This window comes from Pezoporus wallicus, unplaced genomic scaffold (assembly GCF_028554395.1).
Source record: "Pezoporus wallicus isolate ANWC-B61680 ecotype Strahan unplaced genomic scaffold, APGP_CSIRO_Pwel_v1 scaffold_2584, whole genome shotgun sequence".
In the NCBI taxonomy this organism is placed as follows: Eukaryota; Metazoa; Chordata; class Aves; order Psittaciformes; family Psittacidae; genus Pezoporus; species Pezoporus wallicus.
In genome coordinates, this window is record NW_026642851.1 from 574,485 (window position 1) to 598,832 (window position 24,348).

At 37.2% G+C, this 24,348-nt stretch overlaps 1 protein-coding gene across 5 annotated transcripts in view; it reads right to left on the reverse strand.

Moving 5' to 3' along the window:
* GLCCI1 (glucocorticoid induced 1) overlaps nt 1–24,348 on the reverse strand; it is a 56,358-nt gene that overhangs the window by 19,560 nt on the left and 12,450 nt on the right. For 2 of the 5 annotated variants that reach the window (XM_057432524.1, XM_057432528.1), the window contains exons 2-4: nt 16,899–17,050; nt 8,755–8,841; nt 563–676 (exon numbers count right to left, since the gene is read on the reverse strand). In XM_057432524.1, the coding sequence (XP_057288507.1) occupies nt 563–676; nt 8,755–8,841; nt 16,899–17,050 (353 nt within the window). Of the gene's footprint in view, nt 1–562; nt 680–8,754; nt 8,842–16,898; nt 17,051–24,348 lie in introns of all 5 variants that reach the window. The other 3 variants (XM_057432523.1, XM_057432527.1, XM_057432526.1) reach the window with 2 other exon arrangements.

A 24,348-nucleotide genomic window follows, 5' to 3' on the forward strand; every position in this document is an offset into this window, starting at 1 on the left:
TGAGATTTTTCCTTCATATATCTGGTGATAGAGCGCTGTTGTCTTTTACTGATAAATACATGGTGAGGTGAATTACAAGTCTGTTCGTAACAAGACCGTTAGTGTTCTGCTTGCTGCTCAAAGACCGATCAATTGTTGGCTTGCCAATCCTTGGTACTTCTTTTTCTTTATCTTTTTTTTTTTTTTTCCAACTAGCTCAGATGAAACTGGGTTGCAGAACTGATAAGCAAAGACCTTCCAGAGAAGCAGACACTTCCGAAAGCACACCACAAAAATTAGACTTGGAAGCAAGCATGTATTCCTGGAAATGCAGCCTTATAAGTGCTTTTACAGCATCTTAATATATTTTAGTTGCTATCTTGCCATACCCTGATATAACCCTTCTTTCTTTTATTATATGATGACTATCAGATACATTTCAGTGAAGATGCAATGGTATTGGGTTATTAAACATTTCAGTGTACCACATCAGAAAACAAACAGAAGACAGGAAGAAACAGCACTCTATTCACCCAACCCTGATAAGGTAGGAGGCTATTAATACAAGGAACTATCTACTTACCTGAGTCTGACTGATTGCTATATGGTTGCCATGGAGAGGTGACTGACGTTCTTTCTCTTTACTGTGACGACTACTCTGCTTACTGCGCTGAAGCTGCTGCCTCAGTTTGGCAATCTGCTGGAAAGAAGTTCAGGTGAAGTGACAGTAAGTTATCGAATGGATAACTGTTCAAATCATCACATATAAAGCAAATCACAGACATTTTAAGTCCTCTTTGGGGGATTTTAAATACATATGTGATTGCCCTCCCTTGAAACATGAGCATTAAAGCTTCTTCTGCTTATTAGATACTTTCTCCAAAGTATATGCCCTATTCACCAGCCTGAATGTGACAGCAAGCTCAGTTTAATCACTGAACTTCCTCATTTACAAACAAGCACTGTAATAACTGATGCAAACAAAAGTAGTCAGAATGACAATCTGTAGCAGTTTCTGGCCTATAACTGGTGTAAACAGGGGACTAGGAAGCCTACAGTTTAATTTATTTAACCTTAAACCAAACAGAAGTTTCCCAATGATAATTCATCATAGAAGCAAAGAGCCTTCACAAACAACTGGCAACAAATATGCACTGCTCATCTTGGAGAACTTATTTAATTCATTTAATAGCATTTCCCTGCAGGCTAAACTATCACAGATTCCTTCAGGCAGGCAGAATTTTCTTTTCTGCTGTCTGCTGCAAAGAAGTCTAATCCAAAGTTACGTATTTTAAATGTCAAATGCAACTAAAGCCATTATCCATTTGACCTGCCCCTTAACAAGAAACCAAAGTATTTCATTTCGGGATTCATCCACTTATTTATTCCTCCTGGATAATATCTACATGAAAAAGAGTATTTACCTCTATGAGCATTGCCTCAGAAGTTTAGACTGTGCAAATTCACACAACAGGTACAGACACTTCTTTAAGACTGGATAATTTTTTCCTCTGGGCTCAAGTCCCACTCTCCCATATGCTCCGCACACTGGCATGCAAGGCAAAGCATGCATGGCCCCATTTCATTTCTAACTCAGCCAGAAATACAGTTTTTTAAAAACCTGAAGGGCAAGTAAGGAGAAGTGGATGTGCATGGAATTCTTATTTCAAAGAACTTAATCACCTAGAAAGTAAGCTCTCCTTCTGAGTGACACCTTACAAGTACATACACTCTGTGGTTAACTCTTAAGTAGTTAAATATATCACACCAATGCTCTTGTAAAGCAACTCTGTGATAGAGAATCAATTCACATCACTCTTCATAGCATCAGAGATGACAGTGCTTGGTGAAGAGGTTTGGATGGAGCTTTACTCCAGACTGTGGACTTTTCTTTGTGATGTTTCTGGTATCACTCATAAAAGAAGGATCACCTTTAAGGCTTCACATCAAATCTTGCACAGCTTGTTACCCATATTCAGAGAACTGCTACTCAGAAATGGCTGAATACTTTGATTTTTCAGCAACAGATAAACACTTCAGACTTCCAAGAGGGCCTTGGAATATATCAAAAAAGACAGAACCCTAATAGGACTGAGTTTCTAACACAGACAAGCTAGATTTAGAGAACTAAATCTGTTTTTTTTAGACTAATCTCTTATTGAAAGGTGCAACTCAGGCACCATATTGGAAGAAACCCTGAAGGAGTCTGAAGAAATAGCTCATCCCTAAAAAAAAAAAAAAAAATATATATATATATATATATATATATATATATATATATAAAATTTGTCTGGAACTTCCTCATCCTCCCTGTAGGAATACTGGCAATTAGGAAGCCCAGCTCTATAGGGAGATGAAAAAGCCAGCAGGTAACCAGTCTGGTTACATCCATCTAAGATTTGTGTCTTATATTAGAGTGTTGGAGAATAGGGAGAACAGGGAAACAATCTTCATCTTCCCCTTCTAAAAAAACCTTAAAAACAGAAGAGAAAAATGAGGCCCAGAACAAAAGAGCTGTGGACTGAGATGGCTGCCACAAGAATAATCAGAAAGTAGGGAGAGTGCTGTATATGTATCTTTCACTTCTGCTGTCTCTCCCTGATGCTGTGTGCTTCTTTCTAGTTAAAAAGTTGTTGGGTTTGGATTTTTTTATTTAAATGAAATCTGGCTTTCTGAGCTTTCCTCAGGAGCATGCTATAAAAAAGATCTCTACAATTCCACCCCCGAGATCTGGCTCGCTGATTTCTGTTGTAAACAGCCTGCAAATCTTTGAGAACATAGCCTCTCACTGTAAAATCTGGACAGTGAAAGCATTAAATGGGAGAGCGTTGATAGGCTGGTATGTCTCTAGGCTGACTAAAACCTTGGAGTTCTGATATCCTGAAAGGAATCATAAGGCCCTGGAATCTGAGGTTCTCTCGGCTACCTCAAGAGTATGTGTATTTTGGCAGTCAGTAGGTTCTTAACAGTAACAGAAATAAAAGGCTTCTGGGGTCACTGGGGAGAAACAGATTCTTCAAGTTTTCATCTCTCTATCTGGAACTGATGTGATCACTTAAGGCAAACATGCAATGCAAGTAAGGCCTTCTCAGATTACCTGTCCTCGGCCATGAATTTGAAGGACCCTAGCTTTCCATAATGTGGCAGATATTATCAGAAAAACAAAACCCAAAACCAAAAAACAAACCAAAACCAAAGAGAAATTAAGGATGGCCATATTAAAACTGAATCTGCTATTTCTTATCCATCCTCCATACATGGAGGACAGAGGCTTCCCAGCACAGATAACCCAGCTTCAGAGCAGCCACACTAAGCAGGCACTGACACCGAGTACAAGAGCAGATCAATCCGTCAAATTAAACGATTCTCCATCTCTTCACCAAGGAGAGTCCATAGTAAATTTGCCACTTACTAAAGCTAATCCTGAAACCCAAACAGTGTTTTTTCCTCTATAAGGTTAGTTTTTATTGCCAAGTATTTTCCACCTCAAACTCAAAGAAAGCCATTACTACTGACAGGAAGAGGTAGTTGTGCTAACTTCCTAGAAGTTCATCTTCTTCCTAAGCAGCAGAGAAGCACAATCTAAGCATGAAACATAACCAAAATGAGCTGCAGACAGGTATGAGGTACACTAATCCTAGAAAAACAGATATAACTTGCATAGTGAGAAAGAAGTCTATAATATATGCCTTGATGGCACCTGTTTTAAAAAGTATCTCAAAGAAGCAGCTTCCCTCTTGGGCACTCAAATGATACAACTAATAGGAGACAGAGAATTTGCTGTCCAAAGAAAATGGTGCCAAGTGAGTGGTATCAGGAAAACATCTACTGGAAGATCCAGCCATTACAATGGTGTAGATACACTCTGACACTGAACTCCATCCAGGGCAGGAATACAGATATTTCAGTTAGGAAGATGATGCAGAAAAGAAAATATGTGCTATGCTGGGAGGAAAAGAAAAAAGTGCAGTAACAAAACTCAATTTTAACAGGGCAGCTAAGAACATAAAGGGTTTGGGACACCATTTCCCTCACACAGGTACTGAGCATGAAGGTGACTGAGGCATACAGTCATACTAAGGGACACATGTAAATCATCAGAAAAAGATCAAATGGGTAGCCTTTAAAGCATCCAGTTGTTGAAGACATTAAACCCTTAGCCTTGAACATATGTGCATTGAGGTACGTAAAATGTGCCAACTATTTTAGTACACCAATTCAAATGTTTTCCCCATGTAACCTAGCTTTAAGGTGAGCTGAAAGTTCTCATACAAGTATTTTCTTAGAGGATACAGCTAACAAAAGGAAAAAAAAAAGGGGAGGGGGGGCAAATCAAGGAATTCATCAAGGAATAAATATAGTTCGAACCCTACTTCCAACATTCAGATACAATTATTTAAAATTATTATGTTATACTGAAAGGCATAAACATGTATGGTAGTAAGTTTCAAAAGTGTATTTTTTTATTCACATTTGGCAAGTACTCTCATGTGACCATATGACAGCAGGAGCACACAGCATACATCTGTGAACATTTCAAAATACTAAGGAAGATTTCAGCCTTTCCTCTTCCAGTGACTGCTCCCTGCAATGTTGTTGATGTATCAGAAAGACTCCGTCCATCCTGTAGGCCCCCTATACAATGACCATCAAAGATTGTTAAACAAGAAGTTAGAAAGAACCCTATAAGTATATTTTTTGCTTGCTGAATTTTTTTACAGCTAGAAGTGTACTTGAAATAAATATCAATCTTCTGTATACCAATTGTAACATGCATGCAGTCTAATGTAATGGCACACACCTGAAGAATAAGCAAATTAACCCTGTTCTTTACAACACTGGAATAGTCTGAGCACCCTGAAAACTTTTCATTTGAAGAAATGTAGATTCAAATTACTAATATGAAGGAACATGTCACATCTCACCATTCTTGTCCAAATATTCATTAATATTTACCACTTAACAGGTTTTATTTTTACAAATCAGGCTACACAACATGTTCACTTCCTACTGCTGAATAAGCCAAACTCCTTATTAATGAGAGTGATCTCTCATTCATGAACCAGTTGTTAATAAACAGTAGGTCAAAAGAGCAAAACAAGCATTAGAAATTCACCCTAAACCTTTGAATATAATCTTTCAATTGGTGTATGAAAGCACATAAAAAGTGCAAGCTCTCATATTTGATTCTCCTTTTCATGTAGTCTGTTGGAGCAAAACGGACCTTCCAGCAGGGGGTTGCTGGAGTCAGTGTAACAGATACACCCTCCAGAGGTGCTTAAGGGAAGTGAAAAATCAACTGAAATACTCATTTTTAAAAAAACCTACACAAACTGAAATCTATTTGTTTTAAAACCTGGGGTTTTCCAGTTCAGGGTGAACTGTAACTAAAATTGGTCCTATTCAACAGAATACAAGCTAACAATTCAGGTTGAAAGGGGAAAAAAATACCAGTGGTTGAAACCGCTACCTGGTCTGTGTCCAGTACAAAGACTGATAGCAATCTTTATCTCCCAGTCAAGACATGTATCTATTAAAATAATGTTAAAGCTGTCTGGCATTATCTTACAACAAGTTATATTCAAGACTTCATAATAAGGAGCAGAAGAACCCTCCAGGATAAATTAAAAAATAAGAAGTAAATTTTGTTAGATGACAAAAAGATATATTCTATCTTTACAAAGTCCATACTGAGCGCTGGGAAGTTTTAAATTTTTTAATAGAGCCATGACAAGAAAGCAATCATTGCCTATTTCACTGCTAGACAGCTTCAATCCTGACACCCAGCTATTTCAACCCAAGGGCAAAACAATCTTTAGCTACCCAAAGTAAATTATTTATTTTATGTGGCAATACATAGAATGCATTTGCTTGCTTGGGATCTTAAGTTTATACATGCATTTTTAGGTTTACTAAATGTAAACCTTTTAAAAATAATTCCCAGTTGTATTAAACACGTACTATTAATTGTAGTAGGTCTCAACCTCACCAAGGAAAAAACAGGTTTTTTAAACCTCAAAGCACATTCAATCTTCTTTATCAAAGCCAATTAAAATTACGCATACAAGTGTTTGGCTAGTTTACAAGTATCAAGATGATAAAAAAAATACATGCTAGAAATAATTCAGTGAATTGCTGGACCATGAAAACATGAATCCAAAATGCTAAAACAAGCCAAGGAAACTGTAAACAGCTCTCTACTTGTTTACTGTCAAATGCTATGGAAAACAATTCAAAACGCTGAGCTCAGCATAACTACTGTTACCTATGCTACTCATAACAAATGCAGTCACCCAGGAGAGGTGATATACTTCTATTTCTACTACTTAAGCTCTTGTTTTCATCTGCCTATAGCTTTGTAAAATTTCCTCTGAAGGATACCATGCAACATTCAGCTCTTCTATCCCCCTTTCATCAGAGATTTCAGTACAAGTATGAAAGTTATTTTAAGAATGACATTAAAATGAAAGGGGAGGGAAATCCTGTTACCATTTTATGTGCTTAAACACACTATTATAACTTTTTTACCTGGTCACCTCTGCTGTCCAAGGCTTTGGAAGAAAAAGCCAAACATTTGTCTGGGGGTCCTTTATGCTGGAAATGTGTCCCTCTATTTCCTTGGAAAAATCTCTACATTTGAAGAAACTTTAGCAAAAAAAAATCAGTTTCCACATGGCAGGATGTTTGCTAGTAATTCTGTCCCTAGTGGGCTTTACAGTTTGAATAGAACTGCCTCAGAGAATTTCTCCTTCCAGAAACTGCGATCACTGTGGTACAAACAGAGTGCAGAGATACTGTTGATGTTGAACAAACTCTTAACACCCACCACACAGGCACTGAATAGCCAGGCAGAGGAGCTGGAACCATGACTTACAGATGAAGGAAAGGAAAAAGAATGGGATGAAATAGAAGCTAAACAATGGAGAGACAGAACAGACACTAAATTGGAAGAGAACTGGGTAGGAACTCATGTAAGGGAAGGCAGGTGAGAAACTGACTGGATAATGCACACAAAATGACACCAGGACTATTTATGAACCTCAGGAACCAGAAGAGGCAAGAAAAATGTTTTGAGAAAATGAAGAAAGGAAAAAAGAGGAAGGGGAAGAACTATAAGCTGGAGAAGACAAAGGCACGTTTTGGGATGAACAACCATTGCAAAATTTGAATGGAAACAATTCCTTTCCACGCACCCCATTTTTTCCAAAACTGCATTCTGTCAGAAAAGAACCACGAAACCCATTGGCTACGTGTTTACCTTTCTCTTCTGGCCAGTCCATAAAGAGGGTGACAGCCTAGCACAATGGGTCAGTTATCCAATGGTAGAGACTTGCTCACATGCTGAAGGTTTCATTATCACTGATAGCCACAAGCACCGTGGTGAAGAAAAGCTGCTTGTTGCAGAACTTGATAGGGAACTGCCAGATGATGAAGGATAGTCTCCCAGTAAAACCAGACAAGCATTATCCTGGAAATACAGGCACTATTTCTACCCCTGCTACAATTCCTTTGTGCTAGTAGGCAATGCTTAAGCCAAAACTTTTCAGACACAAAACTCCTTCTGCACTAATTTCTGGGCACTTAATCTGTGATTCTGAGTGATTCCTCACAGTGGCAGATGAAGTCATCCAGGCAACTGAAGGCCTATATACTAATAAATGAGCTATGATGGGTTTCATAACAGGTACTCAGTCAGATGGGAACAGACAACCCTTGTTGGATTGACCTTTCTTTGGCCAAGGTCCTCATCTTTAAAAATGAGGCTACTGCCACCACTGGAATGCAAGATTATTCCATTTCATCAAATCTGATTTTAAAATTTAAGTAATTAAATTTACATCACTCCTTTTGATAACTGTTCTTCCTATCAATGGCTGTCTGGAAGAGTACTTATATATTGCCAGCAACAACATCTCCTCAGATAACCTATATGTTTCTTCTCAATTTTGAATATCCTACTAAGCACGGATCCAGAAGAGAGGGTTCAAAAGCCAAGTATCAGGAAAAAGCCCCACCCTATGTGAATGTGGTGCAAGATTAACTTCTTAAAAAGAGCTGTGTAGCTCTTGAACACAGGCTGCACCCTTCCTGACAGCAGAATGAGGCTGACTGGAAGCCAGTTATTAAGTACTGGGCAGAGCTAGAGTTACATGAACTCTGGACAGAATGGAGTTTACTGGGACAAAAACTGACAAATACTGGTATTTCAGTTGAGCTGGAGACCATTTTACTGTACCTGCTTTCTCATGATGCAAATCCACTTGAGTTTCGGTGGGCTCTTCCTAGTTGCAATTGTAGTCTACAGCAAAATACTATTTCAAGTAATCATACTATTACTCTATCAACACTTAACCTCCTTTTTCATTTGTGAATATGATGTCCTCTATCTCCACCCTAAAACCTGAACAACATTTCCAAACAAGAATGTGCTAACATACTGACTTATACTTTGCCCCTCTCAGGAGGGCAGTGTTAAAGAACAGAAAGCTAGCTAAGGTAACTCTGAACAGAAAAACTGGTAAGCAGTGACAACCTGGTTCCACAGCACCCACCCTGGCCACTGCTTCACAGCCAACACTGTTGTGGGAAGAGAGGAAATTGAACAGGCATAAGATAACAACCACTCTTGAAACAACTCTTATTTTGGAGGTAAAACCTGTTTCAAAAGCAACAGAGGGGAGGGAAAAGGTGCAGTTTCCTGGACTCCAGATAGGGATTAAAAAATGTCTTGGACATATCAAGACTTGAAAGTCTCCACTGTGCAAAACTTCTCACCTCTTTTAGTTGATCAGCACTTCCCCATGATGCTGAGCGCTGATGTGACCTCTTCTCTGCTCCCTCTTCAGCCCAACAGCTAGGTGTCTAGAGGAGGGGAAAAAAAAAAAAAAAGGAAAATACACTGTACAGAATTCTCTAGATAAGAACACTTCCGTCACAAATTATTGCTTTACTGTTTCTGCAGTGTCAGAGGACAGGCATTAGAGTGTCTGAACAAATTAAGAAAGAAGAATAAATTTCAGGATCAGATATGCAGCAGTAACAGTCTCAAATAATAATAAGAAAAAAATACAGAAAACTAAGGCTTTGTAAACTTGCATTTACACAGGATGAGGACTACACATTACTGAAGAAGGAATCAGAGGCCTGGCAGTCACAGAAATATTACCTGGCTACTCCCATCTGTGCTTTGGTGTCCATTTCTTGTTTGCATTCAGTGGACAGTTTAGAAAGCCACACAATAAAAAAAACAAATAAACAAACAAATAAAAGTGCACAAACAAACTCAAACACCAAAAGCCAGGATTCACTTCTCCCACCTGTCTTCCTTAATCAGAGCCATATAATCAGTTCCCTCTTGCTAACTCTGCCTTGACACGGATACACCTTTTTTCACCTTCAGCACTGACCTACATGAGCACAACAGTGACAGGAAGACCTCTTCCAGCCTTGTTGCAAGCCCAGAAGTGTCAGGACTGTCTCTGGATGTAGGAGCTGTAAAGTTAAATCCCAAAGATTGAGAAGAGTCTGGGAGCCAGATCTCCCAGATTCACCATAAGACTATTATGAAAATTGAGGCTATGCACCAGCATTTCTGAACAAGGGGGTTACCGGCTGCCAGAGGAGCAACAGGACACCTAAAATCCACGGCGAGTTTGGAGTATGAACCATATAAAACTCAGGGCTAGAGGCACATTTGTGACTGATACCACTAGAAACAAGGCAAATTTGGCAGTGAGTTTTTTCAGGACGACCACTGCTGATACACCTCCAAGGGAGATAGGACCCCTGTCGAGCAGGAAAGACAGGATCTGGGATCCACCTCCCTAAAGGACTTCATTCTTACACATGGAAACCCTCTTTCTCACCAGTTTTCCTTACTCTTGCTTCCTCTCTAGGGTGTAGAAACTTCTGTAGTACCCACACATGTAGCAGACACTACTCTGTTCAGGAAGCACTGCCCTGGAGAATACCATGAAAACTGCATGTGCAGCTCTTCACCCTCACTGCCCTGTGAAGAGAGGTGGAAGCAGCCCTCTGGGGCCAGACCTCCCCAGCCAAGCATGCTGGGCCAGGCATCATTCAGCACCGAACTGTAGTTTCAGAGCGAGCACAAGCGATACCTTCATAATCACTGCACTGCCATAGTATTATATGGCACATACAATACCATGGCAGCCCAGCACCTAACTTGTAAGTGCTGATATTGAATGTGCTAAGACAGTTTGTGTGCATGGGCCTACATATCTCACTTGTATTTTCTGCCAGCCCTGCACTTTTTCCATGGTTTTAGTGTTTTTTTTTTTTTTCCTTGGTTATTTTTACACCACCAGGAATACTTCCACCAAAGGCCCAGCAAGCTGAGTGGGCGATTAGAAAGCGAAATGGAAAAAGTCAGTAATGAAGTCTTTACTGCATGTTCTCAGAAAAGAAAAAAACAAGTCTTTATAAAAGCTAGGGTCCTGTGTATTTATTATATGACTCTTTGTGTGTGTCTGGGGAAAAAGCTAGAATACAATATGGTTATGAAAATAAAATAGCGAGAGTGAAGAGTTAAAACTTTCATTTTAAACCTATGAGGAAAATAGAGGAATTCCTCAGCCAAGGGAAATTTGTTTCTTCTTTAAAATCATGGGCTTTCAGTTTCACAATTTACTTCCCCAATTTAAACTGCCCTTTTCTTAAAACATTCTACTATATCCCAAGTACAGCTCGTATTATACCCTCATACGAAAAAGATCAATGCAAAGGGAATTCTTTGAAAATTTATCTTTCAAAGAGTGTTTCCTGAATATAACATTGCTCCACAGTTTGGCAATGACTCCAGGAAGAAGTAGAAACAGGCATTTCAGTTGCCTGTTGCAGGAGGGTTTACCTGGATCAGTTGCCTGTTGAAGGAGGGTGTATCTGGGATCACTACAAGCCCATAGCCTTTCAACTACAGCTTACTAAAAAGAACCAAAAAGACATCAAGTGTCTAAAATGCCAAAGTGAGTTTCTCAACAAAGAGAAGTTGTTAAAAAAAAAACCAAACCATATGTACAGAGCAAGAGTTTGCCTGTATTTTTTAATGAGCACAGATATAGATCCAGATATCAAGGACAAGAACAAACTAATAGCAACACCCTGAAAAGCTTCATCAACAACACAAGTTAGGAGAGAAAGATTGGAATCCTTATTATTTTAGCTGATTTAATCAGAAATCAAAAGTAACAAATATAAAACACCCATTCTCTTCATACTAAATTTTGTACTTTTTCAAATAATGCATTGACACTCCTCCACTCAAATACTATCTCCCCTGAGACAAGGATTACACAGCTGTTTTCAATCTCTGGTAAATTGAGTCAAGTCACAACCTGTCAAAATATACATGCAAGCATCAGTATACAGGGGGCAGACTATTTGTGTCCCTCAATTTATCTGCAATATTAGATTACAAATACTATAAAGACGTTCCTAGCACAGTATTGAAGACAGGGAACGTTGTTAATGTGTTATTTATATTCAGATGGAAAAGAAAAAAGGTTAAAAATAACACAACATAGGCAGTTGCCAGATTATAACTTGCCAGTCATCTTCAGACGCTAAAAAATTCCACTTATAATACATTGTAACCCACATAATACGAAGGTAAGTTTTGGGTTTGTAACCCAAAATCCTTATATTCATGCAAAAGCTTTAAAAAAAAACCAAACCAAAATCAACATAAAAGAACCCCACTCTTTTTACATCCAAACAGAAATTCTGCTTTCCTAAGTACAGTTCATGTATGAACACCTTGCATATCACTTGAATGCTGTAATTTATATCATAAATGATAGGGGTGTGCAGCACCCCTGATATGCCACATTTCACAAAAATTGTTTTCCTATCTTTATTTACAATTTCTACAAAACAGGCTTACCCATGCAAGCTTCCAATTCAAGCTGCAAGTGTACTTCCCATGTGGTAAGCATATTTAAAAAAGTGATAAAAGTAAAAAAGTAACTCAAAACTGTATCTGAAAAAAAAAATTAATTCTGAATCATAGTAGATGAAGCGAAAGTTTCTGCACCTCAAGTCAGAAACACAGTAAGAGAGGTCATAAGCACTATCAGTGAAGCTGGTAATATTTCAGAGCTGAAACAAATTTACAGCATCACTTAAGAATGAACTGAACTTCACGAAACTGAAGGATTATTCCTGCAAGTCTATGTTCAGTAATTAACATTTAAAATATTTTAGGAGGAGAACCTGGAAAATATTATGTCACACATAATGCAGCTTCAGCAGAAGGACCGCTATTATTCCAAAATGTGAAGGTTCACAGTCCCAGTTTCAGTTGACACAATGCTTAAAGCACGTGCATGGGATAGGGCATGCTGAGAACACTACATCTGGTTGCTCTCTTCAGTCTTAATGTAAATCACAATTACCATTGTTCTAACTCACCCAACCTTGTAGACATTAGCATTTCTTCCAACACGTTTGGTAATTCTGCGCTCCTTTTCCACCCATAGCAGGGATATACACCTACATTCTTTCCACTTAATTTAAATCAGAATGACTGCACGGAGTACCAACCTACCTAAACCTAAAATAAGACTGAATTACTTTATCACATTTTATTGCCAGCCCTTCACTCCAATTACTATATCCAGTCTGAATTCCAGATTAACTACACTGGGGGATGGGTGCAAATATTGAGAACACAAGCCTAGGTTTTACAGGGGAAGCAACTATGTTTCTGAAGAACTTTCACATTCAAAAGAAACACAGTAACAGCAGTAGGAGAGAGAAAGTCTGATGAGTCTTCAGATGTTTCTAAAGCATTCAAAGGCCCTCTAGAAATTTTACAGAAAGAAACAGCCTGGAGTGGGAAGTTAATTTGACTATAGGTTATGACTCCTCTTAAACACCAGAAAGATAGAATCATAAATTCATAGTTAAATGACACACATCTCTTACTTTGCATCCCTTCCACCCAAAGTATGTCATTATACTATTCCATGAAAGCAGTAACTAATACACCAATGAAAAAGCTTCAGTAACTGAGCCTCCTGGTTTACTATGTTAATTTTTAAGTGACAAAATTTCTTCCCAAAAGAAAACAAAACCTTACTCGGGTGACTAATGAGAGCTAACTACATTAAAGCCTTGACCCACACACACACAAGAACAAAAATATATTTTAGCTAAGCATTTCAGTTTATTCTTTACTGTATGCGTTATTCTTCAGATTAGAGAGAAGTAAAAATTCTGAAAGATATTTTGCAAACTTTCTTAATTTCTGTTTGTATGATATTCAGTTGCATTATACAATGAAAAAGGCATATCCAGGGATACTGGAATCCAGTTTAAGTTATCACTGGGGGGGGGGGATCGTATTCCATTTAGTCATTTTTTTCTCTGCACTATTTAGTCTAAGGAAGATTAGATGAACTTTAACTGGAAATATCTTTTTTATGACATCAACACACATTTATCTCTAATCTCTTTCATTATATAAAAATATTTAAAATTATTTAGCTACTGCCAAATAATTACCTTAAACCAACTATGACAATTATCCAAATGTTTCTGAAGATTCTGAGGTTAGGCATAGCTATTTCAACACTGAATTATTCCTTATAGTAGGAAGAGGGAAATACATGTACATGTACAGCATGAAAAAGAAGTATACAAACTTGTTTCACCAGTGCTCCCAAAAGAGATGGAAAAAAACAGGGAAGGAAACTATTCAGAGTTTTAAATGGCCTTAATAAAAAGTTCAAAATATACTGAAAATGAGAGGGAAGTAGGACAGTGGGGAAACCTAGGAAAGGGATCACAAAGTATATCAACACATAACAACTTCCTATAATGGTAAGCTTCCTTCCATTTCTGAAGTACTTAATACTAAATAAGGTGCTGTATGTTTGACTATACAAACCTAAGATCGGATAGTTGTATGCATATACACACATACACATGAACATAAATTCATGCAGAATCCTGAGAAATCTGGAACTGTGTGTCACAATACACAGTGTCATAGTATGTTTTTCCAAAATCAAACATAACAACCTTACTTCAGTGTTTTCAGTCAAAATACTCTAGGTAGGTAAGAGGAATACAGAAATACAACTATAGTTACTATCAAGATGCAACATAAAGAAACAAAATTCTGTTTCCTCTCTTTAAATAATAAAATTATTATTTAAATAATAATCCTGGATTAATTTTAGAGAAAAAAAGAAACATTTTATTCATGAGCATGTACAGCTTCAAAAAGCGTAAATGAGAAACAAGGACTTGGGATAAAACTCATTAAATGGTCGTATGATCATGATGAAGACCAGAATCTGTTTTTTTAACCCAAGAATTCTAAGAAACTTAGAACAGTCATAATCACCACCTTCACAAAATGGCACAAAATTTGTATTTTAAATTAATGTTTATTTAGAGACAAAAAGTACCCTTGAAAGAGAAATAATTGTTCCACCTACAATGTGAGTTATATCGACAGTATAAATGTTCATGAGTTTGTAAATGAAACGAGATAATTTATTCTCCAATGAAACATGTTCACACAAAAAATTGGTCTATTGGCTTTCATCATCTTGTTTTTATTTCTTTTGTATGTTCCTATCTTCCACTCTGCTAAACTACCAAGTGTTGTTATTTTTAGCTACTGTAAACTATATGAACTCCCGTGAGCTATACTGTTACTTACCTAACAAACATGAAGTAGAAGTACTTATGCTGGTACCCAAGCAAAGAGTAAGGTTTTAATTTAATTTAACTTAATTTGTCATGCATGCATCCCATCAATGACTTGAAACTCCTCTTTAGTTCTTGGAATTAGAGATACTTCAAATCCCACAGAGCTCAAACAACAAAAAACCCTACACAACCAAAACATGAGCCAATATTTTATCATCTTCTAAAAGCCTCCCTAGTGAACATTTCATTTAAAAGCAAAAATACAGAATTCACTGTGCCAATCATTACGCTTGTTACATTTACATATTCATATAGTCCTGAGTAGTCAAGACACATTTTTTTCAACTCAACTTAAACAGTATTAAACCTTCATTTTTTCATAACTGGAATAAAAAGACAGCTAATATAATTCCTTCTTAGAAGACATCCACACAAATCCAAACCATGAAACTTCCATGCCCTTATCTTTTTGAAATAATATTTCGGCTTGTAACAATAACAATACTGGCTTTCCTCTCTGCTGAAAAGGTAAAACTTCTTTTTTTCCCCTCCCTGAGCTTTGTTTCCGAATGAGGCAAAAGGTGGCAGCCAACAGGTCAAATAACCTAAACACACACGAGCTCACTAAGAAAGTGATTTTACTGCCAAATACTCAGAGCTCAAATATTTATAAAACAAGTTTGTTTCTCTTTTCTGTAACTAGTGAAAAGGTTGGTTTGTGAATGTTTAAATATTGTAAACTTTCTATTCATAAGGGTATTTGGGAAATTTGATATGGACACATGTTTTAAGAGAGGGGTTAAGAAATAGAGTAACTACAAAGCATGCTACTGAAAAATCTCCTGAAGGGAAATTACGATTTCAAAACAGAAAGACTTTCAAGGCATAGTATTGTGAAAGGAGGCAACCTTGGAAGTAAATCCAGGCTTAAAAGCTTTTTAGGTAGATCTTTCATGACAGTAAAGATCACTGCCACTTCTTTTTTGCTAAAACTGGCTGGCTGAGTGAGTATGACACAGACAGCATTTTGTTAAAGGGCCCCACCACAGTTCCTAAAGGTTTCCTCAAACGAATTTAATCTTCAGATTCCAAAATTCATTAAATAGGATTTCTGGAACAGACAGATCTTTTTTCCTTTTCTAAGCATTCTATGCTCATCCTCCCGCCATAAAAGGACTTCCTGTGTTGAATTACAGTGCATTTTAAAGCCACTGAAAATAATTTATATATTCTAACTTGTCTTGAGAAATAAGTATTTCTCAGATGACTTGCATCACACCCTGGTAACAGTACTGAAAAACCAAGAACGCAGCTTCTTTGGTAATAATTTGGGGAGTTTAGAATTACATATTTTTTACCTGTTTGATAGTGATCATCTTTGTGAGCAACAAGCACCAGCACGAGGAGGAAGCAGACAAGAAATAATGTTCATCTTTCTAGCCAAAGAACACTGGAGCACAATTAATACTACAGCAGCCTACCTGCCAGAGATTGCTACTCAGGACAGAGCCCTGAGAAGTATCCAAGGGTATCAGGCCATAAATAATCTCAGTAGCCTTCCCTTTGCAGCTGGTGGTAATGCTCTTGTCCTGACGTCTGGCTCCAAGAGGAAACTTCCACACAGCATGTTTATTTGTCTTGCTATCAAGCAGCAGAGGAGACAACTCAAGACCATATTGTATGCTCACTCCCAGCTTCCTCTTTTTGATTTCCCCACTAGTGACAAACTGATCAATTCTTAACAGTAACCTCTCTCCTCCTCTCCCCACGCACATACATTTTTTGAGACCCACATATTTATTACCACACTTAAGTAAAATCTTTACTTTGTCAGCCACTACTGCTATGGAATATATGTTGTTTTTTTTTTTAAGTAGCATTCAGCATAATTTTGCATATAGCAGCTTCAAAATAAAACAGATAAAAGGCTGAGATTGAAATCTGCTTATTTAGCCTCAACAGAGCTGCCCACATACAGAAAATTATTTTTGACAACTGCTTTCTAAAAGCATAAAAATATAATCTGTCACATACCATATTACTGATACTGATTTTAAAAAAGCCAAACCACTATTGTACCCTATTTTAAGGCTTCATATTTATAATAAAATTAAGTAAATCCACATTTCTTCAGAATTAAGTTGAGCTTAGATTCCAGATCAGGTGATAAAAGTACTATGAGGAAGACATCAATTACACGAAACATCTGTGTTGTCTTATTTTACAGCTTTTACCTGAGTAGATTTATCTTTCATACATGAAGGGTAGTGTACATGGGGATCACGTGGCCACTGTCCTGTGAGGTAAGGTCCTGTTATTGTGTCCAAAGAAGAAGTTCGCCTTATGGTACCAGAAGTTCTGATTTGCTGGGATTTTGGCCTGTCCACTGTAGAAAACCAGAACAAAATCAATAAAAAAGTCAGGCTAAATTTGATGTGAAATGTTAAAAGCTAACTCTGACACACAATGGCAAGAACACATCAGAAACCTTTGCCTAAATGCCAAGCTGGAAAGAATGCCATCACATCAAAGCAAGTAACACCAGACAAAGGAAGAAAAGAAAATACCAAAGGGAAAACTTAACAGTTACAAACAATACCACTTAAGAGTGTTCATATCTGCAATGAACTGGGCTACTTATATGTTTTCATCAACAAAAAACACTGAGAAAATTTAAATGCAGTTATGATGCAACTTAGGAAAGCCCAACATATGGAAATAGAAAATGTAACATACTATCAGTACTGGGTCACTTTTTTTTTTTTTTAAAGTCAGCTAGCTTAGCTTTCTAAATACTAAAACACAAATCATGACAAAAAATGTGCTTGTTAAGAAGACATATCCACTTCCTTGCTCTCACGTACATCTTTCCATATTATTTACAAGTTCCCAATACAGGCCTTAGCAAGCTGGAAGCGTGTGACTGTATTTCCCTCTGACACAGCTCAGGTCAAGGCAGCTACCATGTTTATCTTCATTCATCACAGCGGCTGCAATCTTTGACTCCTCCCTGTACTTTTCTTCCCCTACACCTAGATCATGGAATACTTTTTCCTGCATTTCATTTGGAAAGCAGAGAGTAGGGTGATTCATGAGATTGATGTGGGAAAGAACAGTTTTACAGCATGCTCTCTGGATCATCTTGCTTTATCCTTTAGGCAAAATTACTTCATATACTTGTTTTCTACACTTCATGTAAGTCAACCTAAGCCCTACATTGCACCTAGTGTCTATTTTGCTCACTCCTACTAAAAGAAGTTCGCAAGTTAGATTACTTTCAAGTTAGTCACATGCTACGCACTGACTGCCCCACCAAAACCCTTCTCACTCCTTAGAACTTGAGAGCAGACCTGCTAGCACATTCCTGAGCCCAACCATGGTCACCAACCTCCACATGCATTTTCTCTTTGTGCAACATCTATAACTGCTGGATCTCATAAGGCAGACTCCATCACCAATCCTTTATACAGCATCCAGATTAGGGCATAGTTTGCACTAATACACATGCTTTTAGTATTATATATGAACCTGATAATATTAGATCATTTTAGGAAAATGTAGAGCTGCTGAAACACTTCATTAGCTACTCATTTTAGGTGAAGTATTCTAAATAATGCCATGAATTGGGAAGTGTAATAGTAAATCATGCTGTCTTCATAGAATATAATCGTTTTGACTGCCTTAGCTATAAATCGAATCCCTACAATTTCAAACAGATCTATCATCACAGGATTTCAACTGTGACAAATCTGCATTTTACAAAAGACTTTTGAACTATTAAAAGCAAAGAAGCCTGAAACCCAAGATAAAGGTGACAAATTTTTAACATAAAACCTGCATTTACTTATGGACTGAAACACATTGTACATAAAAGGAGAGTACCTACAAAGCATTCTTCCAGCCTTCACTGTGATGCTATGGCACTATGCTACTCTTGGGTAGCCTGAGTTTCGAAAACTTCTCCAAAAGGTCTGTTCATCAGATATATATTGCATGCAAAAAACTATCAGGAATTTGTCAAATATCTACGCAGTTAAGTATGTTCTAAAAAACAACTTTTCAAACAAGTTAGAGACTATGTAAACAGAAACTGACAAGACAATGCCTGAAGATATGGAAATAAGGACTAAGCATCCCTTTGTGAACTCTACATTAAATAGTTTTGCTGGAAAAAAAAAAACACACAGAAAAAAAAAAAACAACAAAAAACCCAACACACACAAAATACTTGCAACCAGAGAATAACTAAGATCTATGTCTTGCTTTACACTCAAAGGAAAGGCAGCAGCAATCCCAAAATGAAAAACTCACATAATTCCATTACAACGGAATGGAAACAAAAATCAACAAAAGTTACTATATTTATATTTTTCCACGGTAATCTTGGAAGTAGACTGTTAAACCCTAAAGCAAGGAGAGGGAAAAATGAAGTCTCGTAAGACCCTACTACTCTTCAGTATTTTTTTGAATTACAGGCAACAAACCACTTCTCAACTGCATAAACAATCCAAGTTAACACTAATTTAATACCAACTCTGCTCCACTCGTCTGTGTTCCTTCCATCTACTTTGAAATGGCATGCAGCGATGTGTGAACGTACCTAGCAAAGAAAGCTAAAATGTATCCCCAAAAAGTCATAAATACACAGTTTTCCCCATTACAGGCAGAGCTGGCGAAATACAACAGGCAGAAACAACCACAGGAGAGCCAGAAGGAACAACAGGGTTGCAGAAGCACTAAGGTCTGTCCAATAACAGTTTAAACTCTCACCCTTTCATGACATACCCTTAGATCATGAAAAATAAAAAAGGAATCTATAAGCCTGAGATTCGAAAGAACTTCTACGAATCAGCATCTGACAAAATGTCTTGTACACTAATGTTTACAAAGATGACAGGATGCCGCAGAGAGCAGTGTTGAACTGGACCACAACAGTGGTGCCTCAGATCAGCTTGAATTGTTTTCCAAATATTAAAATTGGTCTCAGATTTTATTTCTTAATTTTGTTTTTCTCATCTCATTATAAGTCTGGCTTCCTGCTACTCTGGGCAGCTACTACAGAACTTTTGCTTCTCCCCAGACTTTCATTACCAATGGGATTTTGATGCTACCGTCATCAATATCCCACTCCAAGGCAAATCACTTTCTCAGGATGGAAACCCATGCTCCAGTTTTCTCACAGAAGAAAAAAAAAATATATAAAATAAATAAAATAAAATAAATGCATTAAATACCATCTGACATCCAAAGCCCTTCAACATCTCTTTAAGTCAGCCAACAGACTTGAGCATTCAGAAATGCTTCATCAATATTCAGAAATTTCTAAAGGTACAGTCTGATTTTCCCCAAGTTTCAGACTGCATCTCATCTGACAATATCAGAGTGCAAGAACAGATTTTACTGCAGTGGTAAGTCAGAACAAGTCTTCCTCAGTGATGTGTGACATACCTCACAAGGAGCTCAGCTCTACCTCCAGAACAAATACACTCAGGAACACAGCACATAAGCACACAGATAACCTGAAAATTATCTAGGAATTACAAAAGCAATTTTGCCTTCCTATAAGCGTATGTGTTATTTAAAATATGCTACAGGTTTTAATGGCATCTATTTAAGGGCTATTGCTATATATTTCTAGTTATAAATGTTACACAAAGTGACACAAGGGTCCACCTGAATACTACAGCTGGTGAAATTCTCTGTGATCCTACCTCCCAGCAGGAACCAACTAAAATAAACTGCATGAAATCATGAAATTATGGTTCTGTACGCTGCATTGAGAGACAAAAGAATTCTAGTTATACCACCTAGACTGATTGAAAAAAAAGGCTTACGTTTCTCTGCCAGCAAAATGTAATTTAGTAAGAGACTAACACATGACAGCTCTTTTGAAAAGGACATAGGGCTCAAATAAAACCATCTGCTACAGCTCTAAAATGAAGAGATTGCTTTCTCATCCAACATAGAGGCAGCTAACCTGCATATAATCTCAAAGCCATGTTCATAGTCCATTTTAGCTTAAATAATGCTTTCTGCCACGTGTGCAATGAGGAAAATCACCTGCAGTAGAAGAGTGAGACTGACAGCTAGCACTGGTACCATTGTAATAACTGCTTCAGCTAAATCCACCGGAGCTCATCTGTCAGCATCTTTTCTTTCCATCTCTCTCTCAGCAGTTAACAGATGCAGTTCAAATTTGGCCAAAACTTTTCCACTCACATTCCTGCATGGATATATTCAGCTTAAACAGACTAAAATTATCGTAAGAACTTCTCAGATGACACAGATTCCTTTCAAGTTAAGTGAAAAACATGAAATAAAACTAAAATTCATTGTTTCCTAAAACTAGGAGTATTAATATTGTCACCTCCTTATCAATGTCAGTTAACTGTGACACACTCCTGCCAAAATGCTAGACAACGTTTCTGCAGTAATATTTTGATTTTTTCTTCAAAGTTAATCTATAACTTAAACTATTTACCCAAGACAGCCAAGTCATGACACCATGAAATAGCAGTACTGAATTCCACAAGAAAGTTTAACAAGATGCTGTTCAGTTCAGTTACTAACACTGCAGAGCCTTCTGGTTCACCTTCAGAGCCGCTAGAGGAATGAGTTCCCAAGCTTTGTTCTCATCCATTCCTAAAGAATTTCATTTTACCTAGGAAATTAATACCAACTTCAGAAGAATTTCCTCCAAAAATACAGAAGACTCTTGAAAGGACTCACTTTGATGAACATCCTAGTCTGCTTAAGACTCTTTTCAAGAGCCCCAAAGTCAGAGTTCAAGCTGTCTGGCTTGAAGAAGATGCAGAGACCAGATATTATGTTATGAAGGAGTGTATATTTTTGGACATTCTTACTAGGCAAAAATAATTATTCAGAGATGCCTGTGTGAATGCCTCTTAAATAATGAAGTATGTGGGAACACATCATGGGAAATCATAAACTAGAAACAGAAAGCTGAATATTAATGAATGGTGACCCACAGTGACTACTAAGAATGATGGCCCAACACTGAGGTCATGTTTGCCACAGCAGCAGCTGATGATGACTTAACACCCCATGTCTAGTCAAGTCCCCTCTTTCTGTTACATCTTCTACAAGCATGAAAAGGAATACTTCACTCTTGCTTGCTTTGGACTATGATTCCTTGAGTATTACAGAAGTATACTTTCAGACACAAGAGAAGGAACAGACTCTTAAGAGTCTGGTCAAGGATTTTTTTTTCACTTTTGTTTGTTTTTCCAGTGAGTATATAGTGATAGTGTACTGATTCCTGAACGTACATTTGACTGGTCTTTCCCACCTCCAGTTAGGTAGCTAGGTGGACAAGCTGGTGTATGTTTATCTGCAGAACTAGTCGCTATGATTTTGTGAGGAAAAAGACTGAAAAATGGGGATTTAGAGGACATTCAAAAAAAAAAAAAAAATTTCAATCTTCATTCTCAAGAAGGCTTTTCTCCTGTAATGGAAGCCAAAATCTCTCATGAAAAAGATTAACAAGGGATTTGGGGTCCCTAGAAGTTTTACTCCACAAGACAGATCTACTGGTTCAGAAGACGTTTCCCATTTGCCAGTGACTGATGGACTTGTGTCCGACCCAATCTGCAAACTGGCTAAAATGACTGCATTAACAGTTCAGAGTGGTGCAGAACAACAAAGAGCATACTGTTTGCTACATACTATTCAGACAAAATAACAAAAAATAGGATTTTAAACAGCAACTTAAAAAACATAATACCCTAATATGTAATTGAATGGAAAAAATGTCATTGAATTCTTCCTTCTGTAATTTCAAATTAAATCTCTTTAATAACTTAAAACAAAATATTTGTTTTTTTCAAACATGCAAAATGCAATACAGTGTTTTGCCACCAAAAGGATATTTGTAGGAGGATATAATAACAGATGGTCATTTTACGTTACTTTCTGATACATCTCAAAACACTGTACATTCATTCAGCTCAGTAAAATGTCTATCTTTATTATGTGCACTACACTGGTTTTAGTTCAGTTTTATCAACTTCAGAAATTATTCCCAAATTTCTATTTTTAGAAACCAATACAGAGGAAGACTACAAATGAAGGGGGATGACATTCTGAAGTAACTAAGCAGACTGACACAATTCACTCTTAATTATCTTCTCATTATCCGCAACACTGAATCAACAAAAATAAAGGCAAGGAGTAGCATCATAATCTCACCAAGGCTCCAACAACCAAACTGAACAAGCATAAAGCAGTCCACTTGAGATTTGAGACCTTTTCAGAGATTGAGATCCCTGCATGATGTGCTTTCTATATCTAAAATTCTTCAGGAAAGGAAGGAAGAAAGAAAGAAAACAAACAAACAAGCAAGCAACAATAACAAAAACAACAAAGCGTCATTTAACAGACTGGTAGTCATGGAAAATTCAGTTTTGTACCTGACAAGGCTTATAAGAATTTAAACTGAACTACATTAAACAGCAAGTCTATCAACACAAGAGGTAACCTATACTGGGAAAACAAACCAAAACCAAACCAGCTTGCCCTTTCAAAGGAAAACTGTAGACAAAGACCCACAGTAAGGGTTTACAGTAATCAACCGTATTGAGTTATCTTTTATAGCCACCATGACTTAAGCCACGTGAAAAGGGAAGAGGTCTTCTGACTAGTCATGGAATCCAATGGGTAGATGCATTTCCTTCCATCAAGGAGAAGATTTCCTTCCATCCACTCTATGCATGACTCTTCAAGGATGCACAGCTCTACTCACATAACTGCACGGCAGGCACAGTGCTCAGAGCTAGGCTATAGATACATGGACAAAGGGGGGCAGATGAATGAATATGTAAGCATAAAAATTTAATTGGACCTATGGCTGACTCAAAATCTTGGTTGCCTTATGCTTGCATGATGAAGCATGGTCTCTGCCTCATTTCCCTATTCCATCCAAGCATAGGTCATATAAAACGTGACTACACATAACCTTCAGAAGTCCAATTTTGTTCATGGCAAAACTCTCCTGTTTAAAATGAACACTATCCTTAGAGATCAAGCATAGAAAGAATGCTCTTATCTCAGTAAGCAAAGTAAACAAAGTACAAGGAAGAAAGCTTCAGCTCTCCAAAACTAAGTTATTCTTCTAACAAAGATTACTGCTGGCATGTATAGGACCTGTATACAAGAGACGAAGCATTTAATATCACAAAAGCCTGCTTTGTTCAACAGATGTGACCTACATACTTCTACTCTAATAGAATACCAGGTAGGTAAAAAATACAATTCCAAATCTTCCAGATGTGTATGTATTTCACATTTTTAGGGTGCATTTTTTTTTCAAATTTACACACTATACAAATACCTAAACTTGGTATCATTTAATACATTATCTAAGAATTCCTTTGTTCCTTTAAAAAGCTAAAACAAAATCGATTTGAGCTCAGGAGTAGTTGGGGAAAACAGCACATTGAAACACACAACCAATTATTAACTGTTGTGCACTTCTACAGGTATAGAGAATTTTCATCATTTTAGTTCATTAATTTAGATCTGTTGAATGATAAATTTATCCAATATTGAGAAATTAATTTGGAATCAAAAAGAGCACTGAAACTCTTGTTTTTTCCTTCTTCTAGTTTATTAATCATTAAAACCTTGGGGAAAATTATGAACACATGCAATTAATTCAGTAACTAA